The 19,766-nt window shown below is 34.9% G+C and overlaps 1 protein-coding gene across 2 annotated transcripts in view; it reads left to right on the top strand.

The window, feature by feature from the left end:
• Positions 1-19,766, top strand: part of LOC129946593 (uncharacterized) — a 31,479-nt gene that overhangs the window by 11,062 nt on the left and 651 nt on the right. Inside the window, exons 1-5 of one of the 2 annotated variants that reach the window (XM_056056842.1) lie at positions 1,614-1,725; positions 18,611-18,991; positions 19,050-19,151; positions 19,211-19,367; positions 19,434-19,580. In XM_056056842.1, coding sequence (XP_055912817.1) covers positions 18,619-18,991; positions 19,050-19,151; positions 19,211-19,367; positions 19,434-19,580 — 779 coding nt within the window. In that variant the 5' untranslated portion in view covers positions 1,614-1,725; positions 18,611-18,618. Of the gene's footprint in view, positions 1-1,613; positions 1,726-18,610; positions 18,992-19,049; positions 19,152-19,210; positions 19,368-19,433; positions 19,581-19,766 lie in introns of those variants that run through there. The other variant, XM_056056841.1, reaches the window with a different exon arrangement.

The following is a 19,766-nucleotide window of genomic DNA, read 5'->3' as shown; positions in this document are numbered from 1 at the left end:
CAGTTTAGATATAACTATCTTCACTTCGTCGACGTCGGGTAGGCGGAATTGTAGATCTTCGTCGCCGAGGTTGAGTGGTTCTATCTCCCTTACAGCGAAATTCGGTTCGTCATCGTCGTTATATAATTTGGAGAAGTGGTTTTTCCATATTCTCAACATCGACTACGGTTCTACTACGATGCTCCTTACGGGCTTCGGTTCGTGGCTTGTACCCTTGGGAGATTTTTTGTACCTTTTGGTAAAATTTACGACCTTCATTCCTGTTGTGACATCACTCTATCTTCCTCTTTCCTCTTCTGCTCGTAGAGCTCGCGAGCAACTCTGGTCCTTCTATGCAGCGCCGTTTTGTATGTTTCGCTGCGTGCTCTTGCGTTCGTTCGTCGTCAAACCAGGGGCTTCGCTGTTTGGCCGTGGGAAACCCAGCACTTCAGAGGCGTCATCTCTGATGGCTGCAAGGCAATATTTTCAATGCTTAATGCAAGCAGCATAAGACTTCTTAAGAGGTTACTAGAGACTCGATCGGAAAAGGTCTCTTGCGACTGAAGCCGTCTAACGTCGAAACTTCTCACAGTACTTCCTTGTTTTGGCTTGGAACGGGAAATCTGTAGCCGTACCTTGGCTACAACGAGGTAGTGGTCCGAGTCAATGTTCACCCCTCGGAAAGTTCGGACATCCTGTATACTGGAGAAGTGTCGTGCGTCGATCGCAATGTGGTAAATCTGGTTGACATTTGATTGATCAGAAGATTTCCATGTCCCCTTGTGGATATTGATATTAGGCTTATGTTGGCGAATTTAGCTTTGATGCGGATTGTCGTGATGCGCTCGCTCACACTGTTGAAACTCAAATCCACACCCAAATAGACGCTGTCTTTGTTCTCGATAGCGGTCGCCGTAGTATACATCGCAGTCTTTTAGTTTGCGTTTGCCCTGTTCATCCCATCACACTTCTTGGATGGCGGTAATACCTGCCTTGCAGCAGTTAAGAGCTTCCGCTTATTGTTGGACTGCACTTGGTCTGTTAAGGGACCTAACATTCCAAGTACTGATCCGAAGTTCGTTGTCATTATTTCGTTTGCTTGGGTTTTCAACTGTGAATCCGTCCGTATCCGAAGCTTGTTGGTTCTTCGCAACTAATGTATATGAAAGGATATACTCACACAAATACGTTAGTTGATCATGTAAATTGTCATGAAAAGGATATTGTGTTGTAACCGTATTGTTAGTTATTATTGGGCTAATATGCACTTATTTCCTTATTTGTTCAAAATGGTAACTTCAAATTTTCAAAAATAAGCATGTACTTTCAAAACACCCTTTTTCTTTTTTAAAATTTAAAAATGTTCACAAATTTTCGATTATAACTTAACTTGTACAAGACACACATATTCATACTTATAAACTTAACATTTAAACTTTTATTTAAAAAGGGAATAGTTCCAAATCACATATTTCAATCAAAATACGTGCTTTGAGAAATTTAAATAATTTAGAAAGGATAGGAAAATGATAAACGGTGTGCATCTATTTAAATATCACTACATTCGATCTACCATGGAGGTATATTTTTTAAATGTTGTTTCTTCAAATTGAGTTGAAAATTGGATCGATGCCAAAATACTGAAAACTTAGTGACTGCCGCAATTTAAATGCAGAATTAAATTAAGTGCAACAGTTTGCGTTAATCCATCAATATCGGTGGAGGTGTTTGGCGTGAACATATCGAGTGAGTTTTTGTTTTAAATAAATCAGACTTATTAATTTGTTTAAACTTACTGTGATTGTAATAAGTTTTAATTTTAAAAATAGTTTTCCCTGAATAAAAATCTATTTTAAAAATCTGCAAATAACTACAAATCTTACAATAACATTAATAAACTTCAATAATTGAAATGTGACTTAATGAATTCTTGTTTTTAATAAAAATAATCATACAATCTAACATTTCAATATGAAGAATTATCTACGAACTTTAATAAATGATTACACAGCTATAATAATGTTTGTATAGTGTCATAAAAAGAAGTGTCAGAATTTCAGGAAGTAGTAAGCTTATAGCAAGTTCCAAAATACGATCAAAAAATTAAATGAGAACGTTTACGATAGTGGAGCACTGTTTCTAAACAATGATTTTAATCCCACCTTATTTAAATTTAAATCTATCGATGAACAGTTTAAGTTATATAAAGTGCTCATTCGACTTAAAGCTTCATTCTTCCCATAGTTAGTTCTATGCAAGTCAATATGCATAAAATCAAATGTAAGCAGGCGTTAGTTCGTAAGTTCCTCGGTAATTCAAATGTACACAAAAAAGCAAATAAGGTACATCAATTTCACCATTAATGAGTTGATGAAAAAATACTAAGTCATTATTAACACGCCTTTGAAGAAGTAGAATACGATGTTTTTTTTTTAATTCATTTTCATTAATTCAATCTTAAACCTATCTTAAAGCTAGACAAAAATTCATAAAACTAGCCTAATTATCCATAACTTACAACTAACTTAATGGTCCCATACGGACACTCTAAGTTAAACAATAATAATTAATACTAATGCCTTTCGGCCCTAAGATCTATTTTAACTTCAATTCAATTTTATTTATTTTTGTATTCATTAGAAAATTTTTAAAAACTTATATCTGTATCCTTTTTTTATTTTTACTTGCAAACTACTTAACATTAGGTCCTTAAATAAAACTTAAAGCTAACTTAAACTACCTATTCTAACTATAAACTACTTAAAACTAGAACAACCACAGCAGCAAATCTAATTAACTAACATTTTTGTTTTTCATATTTTGTTGTCTTTTTTATTATTATTATTTTAATTCCATGTTTTTTTATTTTTTTGTTTTGTATTTTCTTTTGTTCCATCCTAAAAACTAAACCCTAAAACTATAAAACAAGAATGTAAGCCGGCCAAGGCTTAAAACCCCATCCCAACTACCCACTATCAAGTGCCGAAGCCACCAAAACTTCTTCTCCTGCTTCACCCTATCAGTTCGGTCCCGTTCGGACACAGCCCTACTGAACCAAAGGAGCTCTGCTCCGCCTTGTGCCATGACGTCCCGATTGTATGGGAGTCGCCTATCCACGGTTCTTCGTCTGACGTGGTAGATTAACGGAACTGCCAATCTATCCTGTATCAGACCGCATTTGTCTAAAAAAAGGAATGCCTCTGGTGGAATGAAGCCGATCAAGCGTGCACTTTCAAAATACTCGTCATTCCGATAGAACGCCCCGAAAATTAAATTGTTAGTCGAAGACATAGATCTTGCAATGTGACCTCGAACGAGTTTTATCACGAAATTGTCAATTCTGTTGATTCGAGCCCCGTTGTATATGACCTCGTTGGAATAGTAATACACATAAGAAGGCTCGGCTGTTCGATATAAACCGGTACAGCGTCGTAAACACTGCCGCTCGAACACCCGAAACTTCTCCATCTGTGAAGGGGCAACGTTGAACCACACAGGACAACCATAAACGATCATTGGCCGTATGAGGGCCATGTAGCAAATTACCTTCACTCTGGGGTCAAGCCGACTGCTAAAAAACAGCCGTTTCGTCAGAGCGAAGGCTCCTCTGGCCCTGGTCAGAGCAGCATTTATGTGTCTGTCGAAATATAAATACTGATCTAACCAGATACCGAGGTACTTAACTACACTTTTGCTCGCTAATGGCTGCCCGTGAAGATCAACGATGGCCATCTTGCGCCATCCCTCGTGGCCCCAGCCAACGGAGTCCGGAACAAAATTGTCTCTGACTTCTGGACATTTATGCTCAGTTTCCAGTCGTCGCAACATCGCTGAATCTTGTAGAAATCACGCTGCAAGAGAATTCTAATAACCTCAACCTTTCGGGCCGTTCTGTACGCAATTAGTACGCAATTACCTTTGTAAGACTAAATACCAGATCGTTGGTGTAAATGCTGAAGAGAATCGGCGAATTCACCGCTCCCTGTTGAAGACCATTTTTAATTGAGAATGTTGTGGTAGAAGTTACATTGCCACTTTTGACTTTTGACAACAAACTTTCTACCGTTAAGCATATCATAAAGTATATACAACAATGGCTTGCTATGCTTGCTGAGCAGGCTTGGCTCAGTTTAAGGTAAAGACCCTCTAACCATACGGTGTCAAAGGCCTTTTCCAAATCAACCAGAACAGCACCTGTGCATTGTTGTTTTGATTAATTCCATTGGATATCAGAAACGAGTTTAGAGGCAGCATGAATTGTGTCATGACCCGCCTTGAACCCGAACTGTTTATCCGGAATTATTTTGTTGTCCGCAGCCCACTTAGTCAGAGCCCTACTAATGATATTTTCGAAAACTTTGCTGATGCTCGGAAGAAAACTTATCGACCGAAGATTTCACGGGCTGGAGTTGTACTTTCTCTTTTTTGGGAGAGGATGAACCACAGTGGTCTTCCAATGCACTGGATAATATGCATTATTCAGTGCATTGTTGAAGAGTGTGGTGTAAATGTCAATTGCTTCCGTCGGTAAATGTCTTACTACAACGTTGGATATACCACCGACACCTGAGGTAAAAGTGATTAAGTAGGGCTCTGTTTTCCAGGTCGTGGTTGGGGCGAATGCTAACATTCACCTTGAACACTTGCTGGAAAGCAGCTCCCACCGCCTCCACTTTTTCCTTCGGATCTTCAATTATATAAATGTCATCGTCAAAGATGGCTTCTTCTGGATCTATTTGCGCTGTCCTGAGTACGTCTCTGTTCTCTTCAGTTCTTTGGAGTTTAAGACACGGAAGGTCATTATCGTTTTTTTTCCTGAATATCTTGTTGATTTTGGGGAACAAACTAGGGTCACTCGAATTAACTGACCGGATCTTGCGGTCCCAGTTCTTGTTAATTGATAGCCTGTAGTTCTCCTTAATCAACAGGTCAGTGTCCTAACCTCCAAGTCGTGTGGGTCTGTAAGTCGTCTGTACAAGTTTTTGAGTCTTGTCAGTAAGCCACTCTTGTGCCTACGTAGTGCGTCAATTGTCGCGTTTCTGTAAGCGTCCATTTGGTCCCCTTCTTTGTACTTTGGGATTGTCCGTTCCATCGTTCGTTTTATTGTTTCGTCCATCTGTTGTAAATGTTGGTCAATTTCTGTATTTGTCAGGTTTCTGTTGTTTGGTGGGGCTATGTCACTCGAACGAAGTTCTCTCGCTAAGGCGTTGGTGAAACGGGGCCAACGCATCTTATTGTAATTGTAAGAGTGCGTTGCAACGTATTCCTCCAACTCCACCCGTTCGTTCGGAATCTGCATTACAGCAGCCAGTCCGCAGTAATCACTGTCGTACTCGACTGTCTGTAAGCAGTTTCGAGGGTGATTACCCACTTTGTCTGTTACTGTCAGTCTAGTGTCGTACAGCAAAAGATCCAGAAAGGAGCCGCTTCTTGGATACGATGGCTTTGCGGTAGCCAGCAGGTCGACGCCATATTCAACGCTGTAAAGATTCATCAAATTAAAAAGATGATTTCCTCTGGGATTACTATGTTGATTTCCCCAATCTTCATGTTTTGCGTTCAAATCACCGGCCCCTAAAAAGAATCTCGAGTTCTGAAGCAAAGTAAGTAACCTGCGGAGCTCCAGCCGCATAAGCCGCAATCATATACATCCGCTTCCCTTGAGTGAGAGAGATGCATACAACGCAAACTTCTAGCGTCTTGAGCTTTCGCAATTCATTGTTATATACGACTTTATAATTAATGCCTTTTCGTATAAAGAGAGCGACACCGCCCCCTTGAGTGGAGTCGGGCCGGTCTCTTCTTACGATATTGTAATTTTTATGAGTCAATTTGTGTTTGTGGTTTAGCTTAGTTTCGCTAGCCATAAACACATCGGGACTGTAGTCTATCAACAATTGGAACATATTGGCTCTTCGTTCAATCCTAATCAGTGAATTTACATTCACAGCTAGGACTTTAAGGCGCGTCTCCGGCAGCGCGCCCATTATGATCTAAATTGCGCCAGGCCAGGCAACAAAGAGTAGAGATGATCTACCCTTTTGCCTTGCTCCTTTATCTGACTTTGCAGTCCTGTTAGTTGACCTTGAATGCTCAACAACAAGGCTACAATGTCAGGCTGCACCTCTGGTGCCTTAGGCCAGTCCAACGCACTAACCATCACGCTACGGGTAATACTAAAGCATTACTACACTTTTCTAATACTATCGGGACCGGCTGAGCAGTCATCATTCAAAGCAGATAAAAGATCAAGGACCGTACTCTGTAGCGCAGGTATGTGACTACAGCTAGATTGCGAAAAGGAGTGAAGATTATAAAAATATACTTCATCAACTTCTTCAGGGCTATTAACAAAGGACTGAAGGAAATTTGTTGCGGAAGCGTTACAGATATCAACAGTTTTATTTAACGAAAGGTTCTTGTATGTAAAGTTAACTGGAAAGCCATCTGATTTTTTCTTTAAGTTTACAAATTTCCAAACTTTTTTAGGATTCTCTTTTGAAGAGGTGCCCTGCCCATATCAGTAACAAAACAAGCGTATACAAAATTAGAAAGGGACTTTAATTGGTTAAAGAGTTCAACATAAAAAGAGAAGTTGATTGGAGACAGAGTTTTGAGATAAGTTTTCCATGCCTTATTTCTTTCGTTACGAAGTTAACGCAATTCTTTCGGGTACCAAGGGTGGTTAAAGATAGAATTTTTTAATATCTTAAAAGGTAGATTTTTGTCTAAACAATTATTAAGGATCTTATACAAAATTGAAACTGCTTCGTCAATGTTAGAAAATGCTAATGCATCAGCAATTCCAGAAATAGTTAAATCTTCAGACAACTGCTGGAAATTGGATCTTCTGAAATCGAAATTATATAAGCAATCAAAGGAATTACTGTGTTCAATAAGGTGATTACTTAAGTCAAAAAAAATTCCAAAGGGGGTTGATATTTATCAATATTATATTAATGATCTAGATTCTAGAACAAGAGTACTAATAGTGTCAGAAGAAAATACTAAATCGAGAATTCGATTTTTTGAGTTTTTAATAAAGCTTGTTTGCTGTTAGTTAGTAAGAAGGACTTTATCGAGAAGAGATAGTTCCATTTGTTAAGAAGAAGGAGAGGCTTCAAGGCTGGACAAATTTATAAGATAGTCTAATGCCAAGGAGAGATCGTTATAAACAGCTAGACTCCAAACTTTTTGGAGGAATGTAGACGTTTAAAATGAAAATAGTCTTAGTCTGTACCATTATCTTTACACATACCAGTTCAAATGATAATTCAAATGGAAAAGATACAGAAGAAGAGAAATATGTATTTTTTACCGCTATGAGAACACCTCGACCTAAATCCTTTGCATTACCAACATGACGATCGTTTCTGTAAACTTCGAACTCTTGACTGAAAAGTTCTGTGTCGGAAAAGCTTGAATTAAGCCACGTTTCTGTCAAAACGAATACGTCAAGTGGAAATTTTTGTGAGTTGAGAAAAACGTCAGAAGTCTTGCTACGAAGTCCCTTTGCATTAATTTGTGTATTAATTTTAATAATTTGAATTTCACACTTTTCCAGCATAAATATGTTATCAGCAAAAATAACACATTTGATTTTCAAGTAGAAACCTTAAAATGAAGAGATTACTAAAATAAAGATATTCAACTGAACTAAACATAAATAAAATAATGTTGTATGAAAATTAATATATTTGGAATAACAATGACATTTTAATACAAATTTCACAACGAAAGCGGAATATTTTTTAAAATGCATAAAAATGCCTTTTAGTGGATAGGCTTGAAAAAGAAATGTATAAAAAGTTATTAAAGAATATGCATGAGCATACATATTTATTTTGCTAAAATTTGTTTACAAAATTATAATGTCAATGTAAAAATACATATAAAATAAAAAAACACACAATTAATGTTATGTATGGCCTTTTTCACCTACTTCATTCAAATATTGCTTAAAAAAGGTTTGCTATTCAGCTCTTTTGTTTATTAATGTTTTTATGTAATACGTGCCTGTAAATAGTGTTTAGATGATTTAAAGTTTATTGTTTTTTTACAATTATTTTTGTTTTTTACAAAAATGTGTGTAGAAATTTCAAATTCCATCATAAGAAGCGATAAGTAAAAGAAAAAGTATGTGTACGTTAGTAAATATCTAACCTGATTACACTTTTTCACTACCAAATAAGATTGATTATTATCAACCACATTAATCAATAACATATCTTTACCTATCGAACTTAATTATAACCCAAGACGACTTTTATATGTTCAATGTCAAAGCCACCAATTGACACGGATGCAGTAGCAAAAAAATGGTCAATTGCATGAAAGAAAAATCCTCCCAAAAGATGAAGACGAAGAAAAATCGCTTCCTAGTTGTTACTTCTTTTCTGTTTCTTTTTTGTTTGCCATTGGAGCACTTGAAGACTGCGTCATTGAAAAACCAGTTCTGGTATAAGAAGCAACCAGTTTCATGGATCTCAGAGAGCTCATCATGTATAGATAGACAACAGGCTACCATCTATGCGTGTGCGTATGAATTCCAACCCGGCATCCCCCATTTAATCCTATTGGCAAACATCGCACTAGAAATCGAAATTGAAAACGAGATTTTTCTGCCACAACTAGCAAAGTTTTGAGCTCTGCTCTGCTAAAAAAGTGGAGCAAATATAATAGATGGATATATTTCTGCGTAAAGTGTAGACCTTCAGGGAAGCGCACTGCCAAATGGGGTAACCTAAATAGAGTTGCATCTCTGTTATGATATTGGTCTACGCACAAGCGTGCTTTCCGCAAAATTGAAACCGCCGCCATTGCCATTGCCACTGTTGCACCGCCGCCGCCGGTTTGGCTATAAGAAGTGGGTCATAATCGGCAATTGAATCTTTTTGTATTTGTTGTTGTGACGGTGATGGAATTTTGTGTTTGAATAAAGGCAATGAATTGTGACAAGTTCAGCCGCTTATAGTTGAGTGCGAGGCTAAAGGAAAATACAAATAAAAATAAAAATAAAAACAAAAACAAGTGTAAGAGAGGACAGCTTTGAAATAAGAAAGAAGAAAAAGACCTAAAGTCGTATACGCGTGCTTCTTATATTCTTGGAGATTTGATTGGAATTATAAAAATCGAAAAACAGGTTGAGCTCCTTATAAAATCCAATGAATGAATAAAAATCAGTAATTAACGATTAAAAAGTGAGCACTTATAATATTTTCATTAAAAGGGAAATTAGGTTGGTGGATAATTTTATTTTGTATTTTGTTTATAGTTGGTGAAATGGCACATCTTCTTAATTATTTTTTAATTGAAACAGTCAATTCTTCTTGAAATTTTTGACACTTTTGATTATTATTTTCGTTTTTTATTCATTTTGCTTTTATTCTTAACCAGTTGGCAAAATTGTTATTGTTATTAACTTCTTTGTAATTGGACAATATTATCAGCTGATATTTTTGAACACAAATATGATCTTGAGAAAACACTGAATTAGATTTACCTTCTTCTTTTTTCCCCTGTCGATATGACATAGACCATAGACCATTGTAAAAACAAACTTACCAAATAGATATGTGATTGTTATTGTATGTTATATTCCGCTTAAAAGCCCATTAAATATTTATAAAGTGCGTGTAAAAAATTGTGAATTCTATCTAACAAAGCTTAAATCGAAACATGTAATTATTTTTGGAAATTTTGATCTGTCAAACATTGAATGGGTATTAAATTCCAAGGAAGTATATCTCTAGTCATTTAATGTAAATTTAGATTTTTAATGAGACATAATTGATACTTTTGAATGTTATGACTTAATTCAAATTAATTGTTGTGTGAATAATTTAAATCGTATCTGGACCTTGTTTTTGTTGACAGAGAACATCACAATACTTTAGATATTTGTTTCTCTTTTTATGATTATAAAAAAAGCTAATTTCGAAGGCATAGCGGGTTACATGGTGCATATTCCGTATTGTGAGTATTCTTGTTCTTTGTATTTATTACATTTTTATGACTTTTTTATTGATAACCTTAAATTGGCAATTGATATGTATGCCGACTTTGTTCAATAAAAAGTTAAGTAAGCAATAGAAAAAACCATGCTTCTAAACGTTTACAGATAGCAGAAAATAAAGATAAACTACAAAATATTTATATCCAATCGGAACGAGAATTCGATGTTCTTAAACAAAATTTATTTCAAAACTAGCTGACCCGGCAGACTTTGTACTGCCTTAATCGATAAATAAAAGACCTAAACTTTTGTATAAATTAATTTCAAAACAAACAAAACGTATTGAATAAAAAAAAACATTTTTTTAATGAAACATGATGTTTTATTATTATTTTCGACACATCATGTTGCTTACTTAAAAAAACAGAGTTTTCCTGAAATATTTACTATTTATAAGTTTTAAATTTTTATTAACAGACACATACTGTTATGATACAGTGTGTTAATTAATTTGATTAATTTAGAGCTTTCTCATAAACTATATATTTTTTTTGTGGTGAGTAAATAAACAAAGAAGACGGTTTTCTGACGCGCAAACACGCTACGTATAATTGTCCATGCGCGAGACAGGGAAGCTCCAAGTTGATTCCGCAAACTTATAAGGACTGTCCTTGCGATTTATTTATTGTCATCGCAAAGGCCAGACGTACTGGAAATTGTAAGAGTTCAAAATCGATTGGTAAATTCGTTGGAATCATCGGTATTCGCATGATCTAGACATCCCCTCCTTTGTATTTTCCTTTTATGATTGTTGCCTCAATGACGTTATTCATCAGCTTTTTCACAGTTAGTCTTGTTCCATTGTATAGTCGAGATCGATTAACGTTACGCAGCATGATGACAACTGATCCTACTTTTAACTGCAATAGTAATCCAGGCAGTTTCAGTGAATTTAAAAATTCCGTGGGATGGATGACGTAGTCATATCCTGGTTCATAACGGTGTCGACTGATTTGAAGGAAACCAACTGTCTTTTATGAAAATTCTGAATGGCCGCATTGAGATCCTCGACATCTTTATTTTTCGTGCCAATATTGCTCGTTCACCCAGCCAATTATGGTTATTGAACTATTGCGCTATTTCTGGGAAACACGATGAATGAGGTCCTCTTTTCAATCAGTGATGTGACAGAAATCTGTGGGTAATGTGATGAATCCGGTCGAGGTGTCCATTGCAACTTTATTATTTCCAATATCAAACAACTGCTTCGCAACAACATTTGCAGTTTCATCATGTTGCAAAAATACTCGCATGTTAGTTGTTAATTGGAGTGTCTTTGCGTACTGCCACAAATTCGATGGTTTTAGGCAGGCATTTAGTTCATCATCAACTGTTGATCGGGGAATAACTGGAAGAGTCTGACGAAAATCACCTGAGAACAGAATCATGGCCCCACCAAAAATATGTATATCGTGTCCAGCGCCTCCAGTGACCTCTTATGGGCCATTGTGCATTCATCCCAAACAATTAATTTGCATACCTGTAGGATCTTGGCCATTGTGCTTTTTTTGGCGATGTTGCAAATTGGTGTTTCGGTGATTTGCATGTTTAATCGCAAATTCAAATGCGCAGTTCGTCGCCTTCTAGCAGAGTCGCAGCTATTCCAGATGAAGCCAACGCTAGAGCAACATCATTTCGTGATCTGATCCTCGCCAAAAGCAATGAAATAAAGAACGTTTTTCCGGTTCCTCCGGAAGTGTAATAAAATAATTGACTTATTAGTTGGTTGTCAAATCTAATGTCAAATATTACGGTTGTGTTCAGAAACTTAATTTGTGACAAACCTTAAGAATTATCAAACTTAAAAAAATAATCTGATACAGTTACAACTTAAGTTAGCTAAAATTAAGTTTCGCGAAGCTGACCAAATTAATTGGAAATCAGTACAACTATAGTTTATTACATTTTTTGTCGCGTTCGCGATTCACTTTTGTTCACTTTCGGAACGCGACATTAGATCCTTCAAAGCGCACGCGAAGACTATTTTCATAGATATGATTAAATTTGATCTTTATGCAGCGGTAATAATTTGCAAATTGACTCTTTGACGTTATTGCTTAGATAACAGTGAGTGATTATAATTTAATATGAACTTTATTGAATAGCAATAAAGTTCAAATTGACTCTAGAAAACGTTTGTATGGGAAATAGAAAAGGAGAGTTTTTAGGGTTTTCCTGGAACTTATTCGATTTTTTCTCGCCTTTCAAACCTTCCCTTGACCTCCACGAACATTTCAAGACTAAGATAAGATAAATCCAATCAGCCGTTCTCGAGTTTTAGTGAGACTAACGAACAGAAATTCATTTTTTTATATATAGATTATATTTTATCAATTGAATCTAACCTAACAAAAAAGTAAGTCATTCTGGTTTTACATCAAGAGTAAAAAAAAATCGATTGGTATTCCCAGGTGTATGTTCAACATTTTCAAATGTGTCAAGTATTTGTGATTCCTTCGCACACTATTTTGAATCTAGTTACGCTAATTCGAATGTAAGTTCGCCATTGACAGCCACATATTTGTCTTTTGAATGTAAGAGAGATATTGGTTGTTTAGAATTAATTCCGAAATAAACCAGGTCCATACGAAATTCCACCAATTGTTCTTAAAAAATGTGCTGCTGGTTTCGTTGCAGGAAGATCAACAACGACTAATCTTTCTATTTTCTCCAATTTCATTTTAAATAATCTCGAAGAAGGACATCAAATTGATGTAAATTATACCGACAACAAATTATTTAAATTCTCATAATGGCAAGTAATTTAACTAAATTTAAATCGTATGTTGGAATGCGCATGGCATTTGTAATAAATGTACTGAGCAATGGGGTTGTCTTTGGGCAAATTCATTTGGTAACGATCTGTGGGATTTCACTATGAGATACCCTATCACACTCATGTTTCCAAACGGTCCAATTTATATACCTGCCTGTGGTAGAGCTTCGCCATGTATACATTTTTATATTTCAAATATTCCGTATTGCGTTACGACTTCTACTTCTGCAAATGCACATATGTAGTTCGGATCTTCTAGCTGTCTGCTGTAATACTATAGCCTTAGTCCAAATTTATTAAATGTGTAATATTTAGATTTCAAGAACGCCAATTGGAACTTATATCGTTCACATATAAATTCAAAATTGCGTCAAACTTTAAATAGTATTGAATGTGTTGAATGTTGTGAAGATATTGACGTCTATGTTGATTATTTTGAAAAAAGTATTTTCGATGGTATTAATGTATCTGTTGCTAAGAAAACAATTAATAAATAAGCAGTTATTCTTCCTCGTACCATTTTGAATCTTATTAAAATAAGAAATATGTTTAGATGGAATATACCGACAACAGCACGAAATTCAACAAATAAACCATCTCAACAAATTAATAACAGAATCTATATCAAAATTCAGAAACATAGAATGGAACAAAAGACTTAGTTCCTTACATCCTAGTTCTAAACCGTTTTGGAACACACATAAAATAAATATAAAGAAAATCATTCAAATACCACCACTTGAATTGTCAGGGACCGTTCATACTTCTAACGAAGACAAAGCAAATACACTTGCAAACACTTTTGCTAGAAATCATAATACTACCATTAACCTCTACAACGATCCTATTTTAACAAACCTTGTAGATACGTCTGTCATTGAATTCAATAGAACTTCAATAAGCTCTGCAGATGAATTAATTCCTGTTGAAGACATTGAATATTTGGTATGTAATCTTAAGAATAAAAAATCTCCTGGAATGGATGGTATTCTAAATCAATTCCTTAATGAACTTCCAATGAGTGGATTTGTTTATTTAGCCTCTCTAATAAACCCCTGTTTTAAGATTCAATATTTTCCACTTAAATGGAAGATGGAAGTGATCCACTAAGTTATAGGCCAATAAGCCTACTCAGTAGTATTTATTAGTAAGATTTTTGAAAAATTAATTCGCTGCAATCTTTTTTAAACGAAAATAATATCATACCAATAGAGCAATTTGGTTTCCGTAAAGCACATAATACGCCACACCAGGTTCTAAGAATCTGTAAACACATACAAGAAAAATTTAGAGTAAGAAAATCAACAGGATTTTTTTGCTAGATGTTGAAAAAGTGTGACTTAATGGACAAAATACAGTCCCGAAACTATTCCTGCTGGGGTTCCACAAGGATCAGTGTTATCCCCTACTTTGTTTAATATTTTTATCTCCGATTTCTCAGTCTTGCAAATTTGGCATGTATGCAGATGACATGGCGATATTCTCGTCCGATGAAGATCCTGACAAGATCATAAACAATATTCAAACTAATTTAGAAATTATATTCGAGTATTGCAAACAAGTTCCCTTGGCATTTTTCAATCCAAGCTTTGCACATAGAGGCAACAAACGTATTAAAAATATACAAGAAAGTTGAAATTCTCAATAAAATTTTTTCTAGAAAATATAAATTGAGTGAAAACTCTCTAATTAGAAATCTAATTTAAGAAATTATCTAATATACGTTTTTTTTCTTTTTTTGTTTTACTTATACATCTTGTTATATATGTATTATTTATTATCTTTTATATTTACTAATTTTGTATGTTGTTTATTTATGCATCATTATATTTATTTTTTGTTTATTTATTAATTTATGTATCTTATTTAATTATATATTCATTCTTCTGTCTACTTATTTGTTCTATACATTTTTTCCCGTTTACTAATTTATATATATATATATAATTTTTTATTTGTTTATATATTATATATATTTATTTATTTATTTGTGTATTTATTTATTTTTGTTTGCCTATTTATCTATATATTTATTTTTTTACTGGTAAAATAAATCATAAGAAATTAGTTTCTATTAAATCTAACCATAACCTATCTGTGATATAATAATAAACAAATTCGAATGAAGGTTTTTTTACAATGTTTTCCTTCAAACTTACAAATATTAAGATATTTACATACTGTTTAAAAACTAATTATTATTGTTCAGTAAGATAAAATTTGATATCATATCTCTGTCATGTGCAATGACTTAAAAATATTGTAAACTCTGTAACTTTATCTTTGCCAATAAAAATAAAATATCAAAAAATACCGATTTTTCAAAGGCATTTGATAGAGTTAGTCACTCTATTTTAATTAAGAAATTAAAAAAACTTTTGATTCCAATCTCAGTTTTTGAAATGGTTGGAATCTTATCTTAAGGGTCGAGATCAATTTGTTTGCGTTGACGAAGTTCTCTCAAACCAATTTTGGTTTCATCTGGTGTGCACAGGGTAGCCATCTTGGACTCCTTTTTGTCCTAATTTTTATAAATGACTTACCTAGTATTTTCTTCAATTCTAGTCAACTTCTTTTCGCCGATGACTTAATGACTGTCATCTCTAACAAGACGATATTTCGAAATCATACCAATGGTGTACGAAAAACCAATTATATCTAAATGTCGCTAAATGTCAATGTTTTTCTTTTTGTCGCAACTTTTCTGAAATCATCTTTGAATACAAAATTGAGTATCAAGTTATAGAAAAAGCAAGGGTGTAGTTTTTGACCCTAAACTTAACTTTGTTAAGCACATTGAATTTAGTGTTACCAAAGCAAAATCCATGCTCGGTTTTATCAAACGCATTAGAATAGACTTTAAAGACCCTTTTACTCTCAAATCGCTTTTTACCTCATATGTTAGAACAATATTGGAATACTGTTGTGTAATCTAGAACCCTATTATTCTATATTAATCTTGTAAGACAAATTCAGATTTTATTTCGGACCTTAAATTATGACGAAAGTTTCCTCGAAGAACCCAAGTTTTCCGGGACAGGTAAAAGCAACAGAAGAAAGTAGTAAAGTCTTGTGATTTACTAAGAAAATTGGTTTAGACATGAAATTGATAGGTGTATACGGTGGTGGTGTACGGAACAAAAAAAACTTGATATTATTTGTAAATTATATAATTACCCACGCCATGATGTTCATTTATCAACTACGGTGGTATAAAGTTTTAATGTCGTTCTGAAATTTACCTTGCAATTATTTTCCAAGAAAATATGTCACTTTGATGGAAGAAGATAGTTATTGCGAAAACTCCATTGAAACTGAAACATGTTTTCTGATCTGTATGCCTTTGGCAAAAAAGATTTACATTGTTTCCTATAGTCGATTGCAACTCTAGGTTGTATAGCATAAACTTGTTTGTATGAAGACAATTTTAAGCAATTGCTTTTCTAGGGGATATGTGTTTACGCATGATGGACATTTTTGGTACAAACGTATCTTCTTTATATTCATTGAGTGTGTAGTGATCAGATTCAAATTGCGAAAAATGTGCGAGATGTTAGATTAGATAGGTAAGCTATTATAAGTTTTCTGATGAATTTGACGTGAAACTTTAATTGAAATTGCATGTGTTTAACTTTATTTTTTTTTCCGGGAATTAATTCGTTTCTCTATTTATTAGCAGGATCAAATAATGGGACTGTTTTCTTAGAAATTTTCGACACCATAAGCATTTTAAATCTTAACTTAGGCAATAATTAAAACCTTTCATAAGTGTCTTACTACTAACATTTTTCAGAACACATTTATTAATTTTTCTCTAAATTTATAAAATTAAGTTCAACGTGGAATGAGGCCTAATCTTACTTAAGAGTAATGAATTAAACACCTTACATTATTGGTAAAAATTTTATAAGAATAACCATGCCTAGTTGTCTTAAAAACTCAGATGGTACATGGGCTAACTCTTGCGAAGAAACACTACACAGCCCGTCCTGGGTCGGGTATAAACTTAACTTTTCCTCAAGGTCTTGTTACAAAAAAAAATTGACATGGGCTCTGAACAGTTTCGAACCCAGTCCAGATCATATCATACAAGCTGAGCTACAACATACCATCGATATAACTTTGCCCATCATTGAGATGATGTTCAATAGTTGTCTTTATCTGGTGTATATACCTTAGCGATGGAGAAACCTAAAGGTAGTTTTCATTTCCAAGGCGGACAAATGCTCGCATGTCATTCCTAAAGATCTAAGACCTATTAGCCTGTCATCATTTATTCTCAAAACTCTGGAACAATTGATTGATATCCATGTACGTTATATCATTGGTTAGAGACTATCGATGTCTCAGCATGCTTGCACACTCTGGTAAGAACTATAGAATACTCCCTAGAGCAAAAGGCATGTACTGAGAGACCTCCTCCATAACGCACTCAATATGCTCACTAGATGGGCTGATCACTGCGGACCTCAAAAAACAGACCTCGTCCTTTTTACACTGAAATAGAAGGTGTACCACTAATTTCTACAAATGAAGTCAAATATCTTGGTCCGATATTGCACAAAAAATTAAGTTGTAAATCTAATATTCAGGAAAGAGTTAAAAAAGCTACAGCAGCTCTTTTCCTTTGCAAGAAAGCCATAAAAAGCAAATGGGATTTTCAACCTCGCATAACCTGTTGGCTATACACATCTGTCATCCGACCAATACTTATGTACGGAGTTGCAGTATGGTGGAATTTATAAGCGGGGCATTGAGAACCACACCCTCATCAGCGTTAGACACTCTCCTCCATCTGACACCCCTCGACATCTTCAGCAAATAACTGGCAGCGAGTACAGCTATAAGACTCAGCACCTCATTTCAATGGACAAACAACAATGTGGGGCACTCCATCATTTTGAACCTCTTCGGTTCTATACCAAAGTACATAGACTACACTATTCAAAAACCCCAATTTGGAAAAAACTTCCAGGTATGTATCCATTCCATCCAGAGATGAATGGGAAGACAAAAAACTCCTGGATGACAAAAGCATTCATTTTTATACAGATGGATCCAAGACAAATGAGGAATTTGATAGTGGTGTAAACTCAGAAAAGCTTAATCTAAGCATCTCATTCCACTCCCTAATCAGTGTAGTGTCTTCCAAGCGCAAATTTTAGCGATCAAAGAGGTTATCTCCTGGCTAAGAGAAAACTTGATATCAACTTCTGATATCCGCGTCTTCTCTGACGGTCAGGCTGCTATTAGGGCCTCACCCAACAAACTTCTCCATCTAGCTTGGTCCCTAACTAGATGTCTCCAGTTTCGCGCTTCAAGTTGGGTGAGGTTGTAAGTCCTTTCTTGACGACCTCATTAACCGTTAAACCCATTTTTGCCGCCTCTGCCTCAATACTCACAATAGCCCCATTAAAATTACGCTGAGTACTTCCGATTATGTCAATGTAATCAGCATATGCTAGTAATTGGGCAGACTTTTGAAAGATAGTGCCTCTAGTGTTGACGTGAGAGCTGTGCACTATTCTTTCAAGTACGATGTTAAAAAAAATAGCATAACAGCGCATCACGTTGTCTAAAACCTTTTTTGACATCGAAAATTCAGTTAAGTTGTTTCCAACCTCTATGGAGCAGCTTTAATTCTCCATGGTCATCCTGCACAAACGGACGAGTTTGGCAGCGATGCCAAAACTAGACATGGCTCTATACATACAGCTCGTCCCTGTAGACCCCAGCAGCTCTAAAATAAAATATCTGTCATTTGTCATTTTATAAGTTTTCATCGGTCATAATATTTTTATATCACTTTAACTCAAATGAGACATTTTCTTTAATTGCAGAAAATAAAATGAAAATGACGAAAACAGGGCTGTGCAATATGACCTCAGTAGCGGGAATCCTACTTCTTGTTCTCATAGAAAAAGCTTCTGGCCAAATAACACAGACCCGTTCGATAAGAACATCATCCTCATCTTCACCCAATCAAGATGGTGACGTTTCAAAAACTAGTTCTACATTCATTACAAATCATGAAGAATTTTTAGACGAACATAATCAACCACATTCAAGAAAGAAACGTCTCGTCTGGATAACAGATGATGGCCGTTTAGCTTTGCCACCTGGCACCTCACTGACGTTTACGCCCACAATAGCCTTGCCACTGGTACGACATCCACCAGAGGGATTCTTTTCGAATTTGACCATCAGTTTTCCAGTTACAAGTATGTAAAAAATAAAATCTACTTTTACGAAATATCAAATTTCTTTAATTCCGTTTAGTTGATTTTGACAAGCTTGGATTGACAGATAATCAAAATCCACTTGGTGATTTGCCTCCGATTTTTGCGAGATCATTTGGACACTCAGCAGGAGAAGTATTGGGTATGTTTGTTTTTACAATGATTTTTTTTGACAGATTTTTTGAAATGATTTTCTTTAAGGTGGTTATATGGCAAGATATTTGAATTACAAAAAGAAGCGTGATTTATCTTCACAAGAAACCCAATTTTCAAACAACGAACCAGAGGACGAAGAAGAATCTGAAGAAATGCCAAAACTACCAGAAAGGTTTAAGCATATATTTCACGGAGGAGAAAGGTATTTGTTAGAACAGTAATGTGAAGACTTTTCAAACTTGAATCGTTGTCCATATATACAAATTAGAGTAATGCTTTATGGTGCCGTTGAAACTTTTCTATCGACTTTTGGCATGGATGGGAAAGCTTGTCTTTTGAGAACTATTTGTGAAGTTCACTCGAGAAGTTTGGATCATTTTGGAATTTTCGGAGAGATGACTAAATTGTTTTTGACGTAAGATATATAAGGCTAAAAGTGTGTTTTTCTGCGTGAGTCTACTTTTGCAATGAAATTAAAGCTTTGATAACAAAAATTTGTAATGCATTAATGTTTTTGGAGATTTTAAAAAGTGGACCTATCGGTTTTACACACTTAACTTATTATGTAATAAATATTTAACATATTTTACACTAACGAATT

This window comes from Eupeodes corollae, chromosome 2, assembly GCF_945859685.1.
Source record: "Eupeodes corollae chromosome 2, idEupCoro1.1, whole genome shotgun sequence".
NCBI lineage: Eukaryota > Metazoa > Arthropoda > Insecta > Diptera > Syrphidae > Eupeodes > Eupeodes corollae.
Note: the sequence above shows the minus strand (reverse complement) of the source record. Positions and strands in the feature narration are given on the sequence as shown.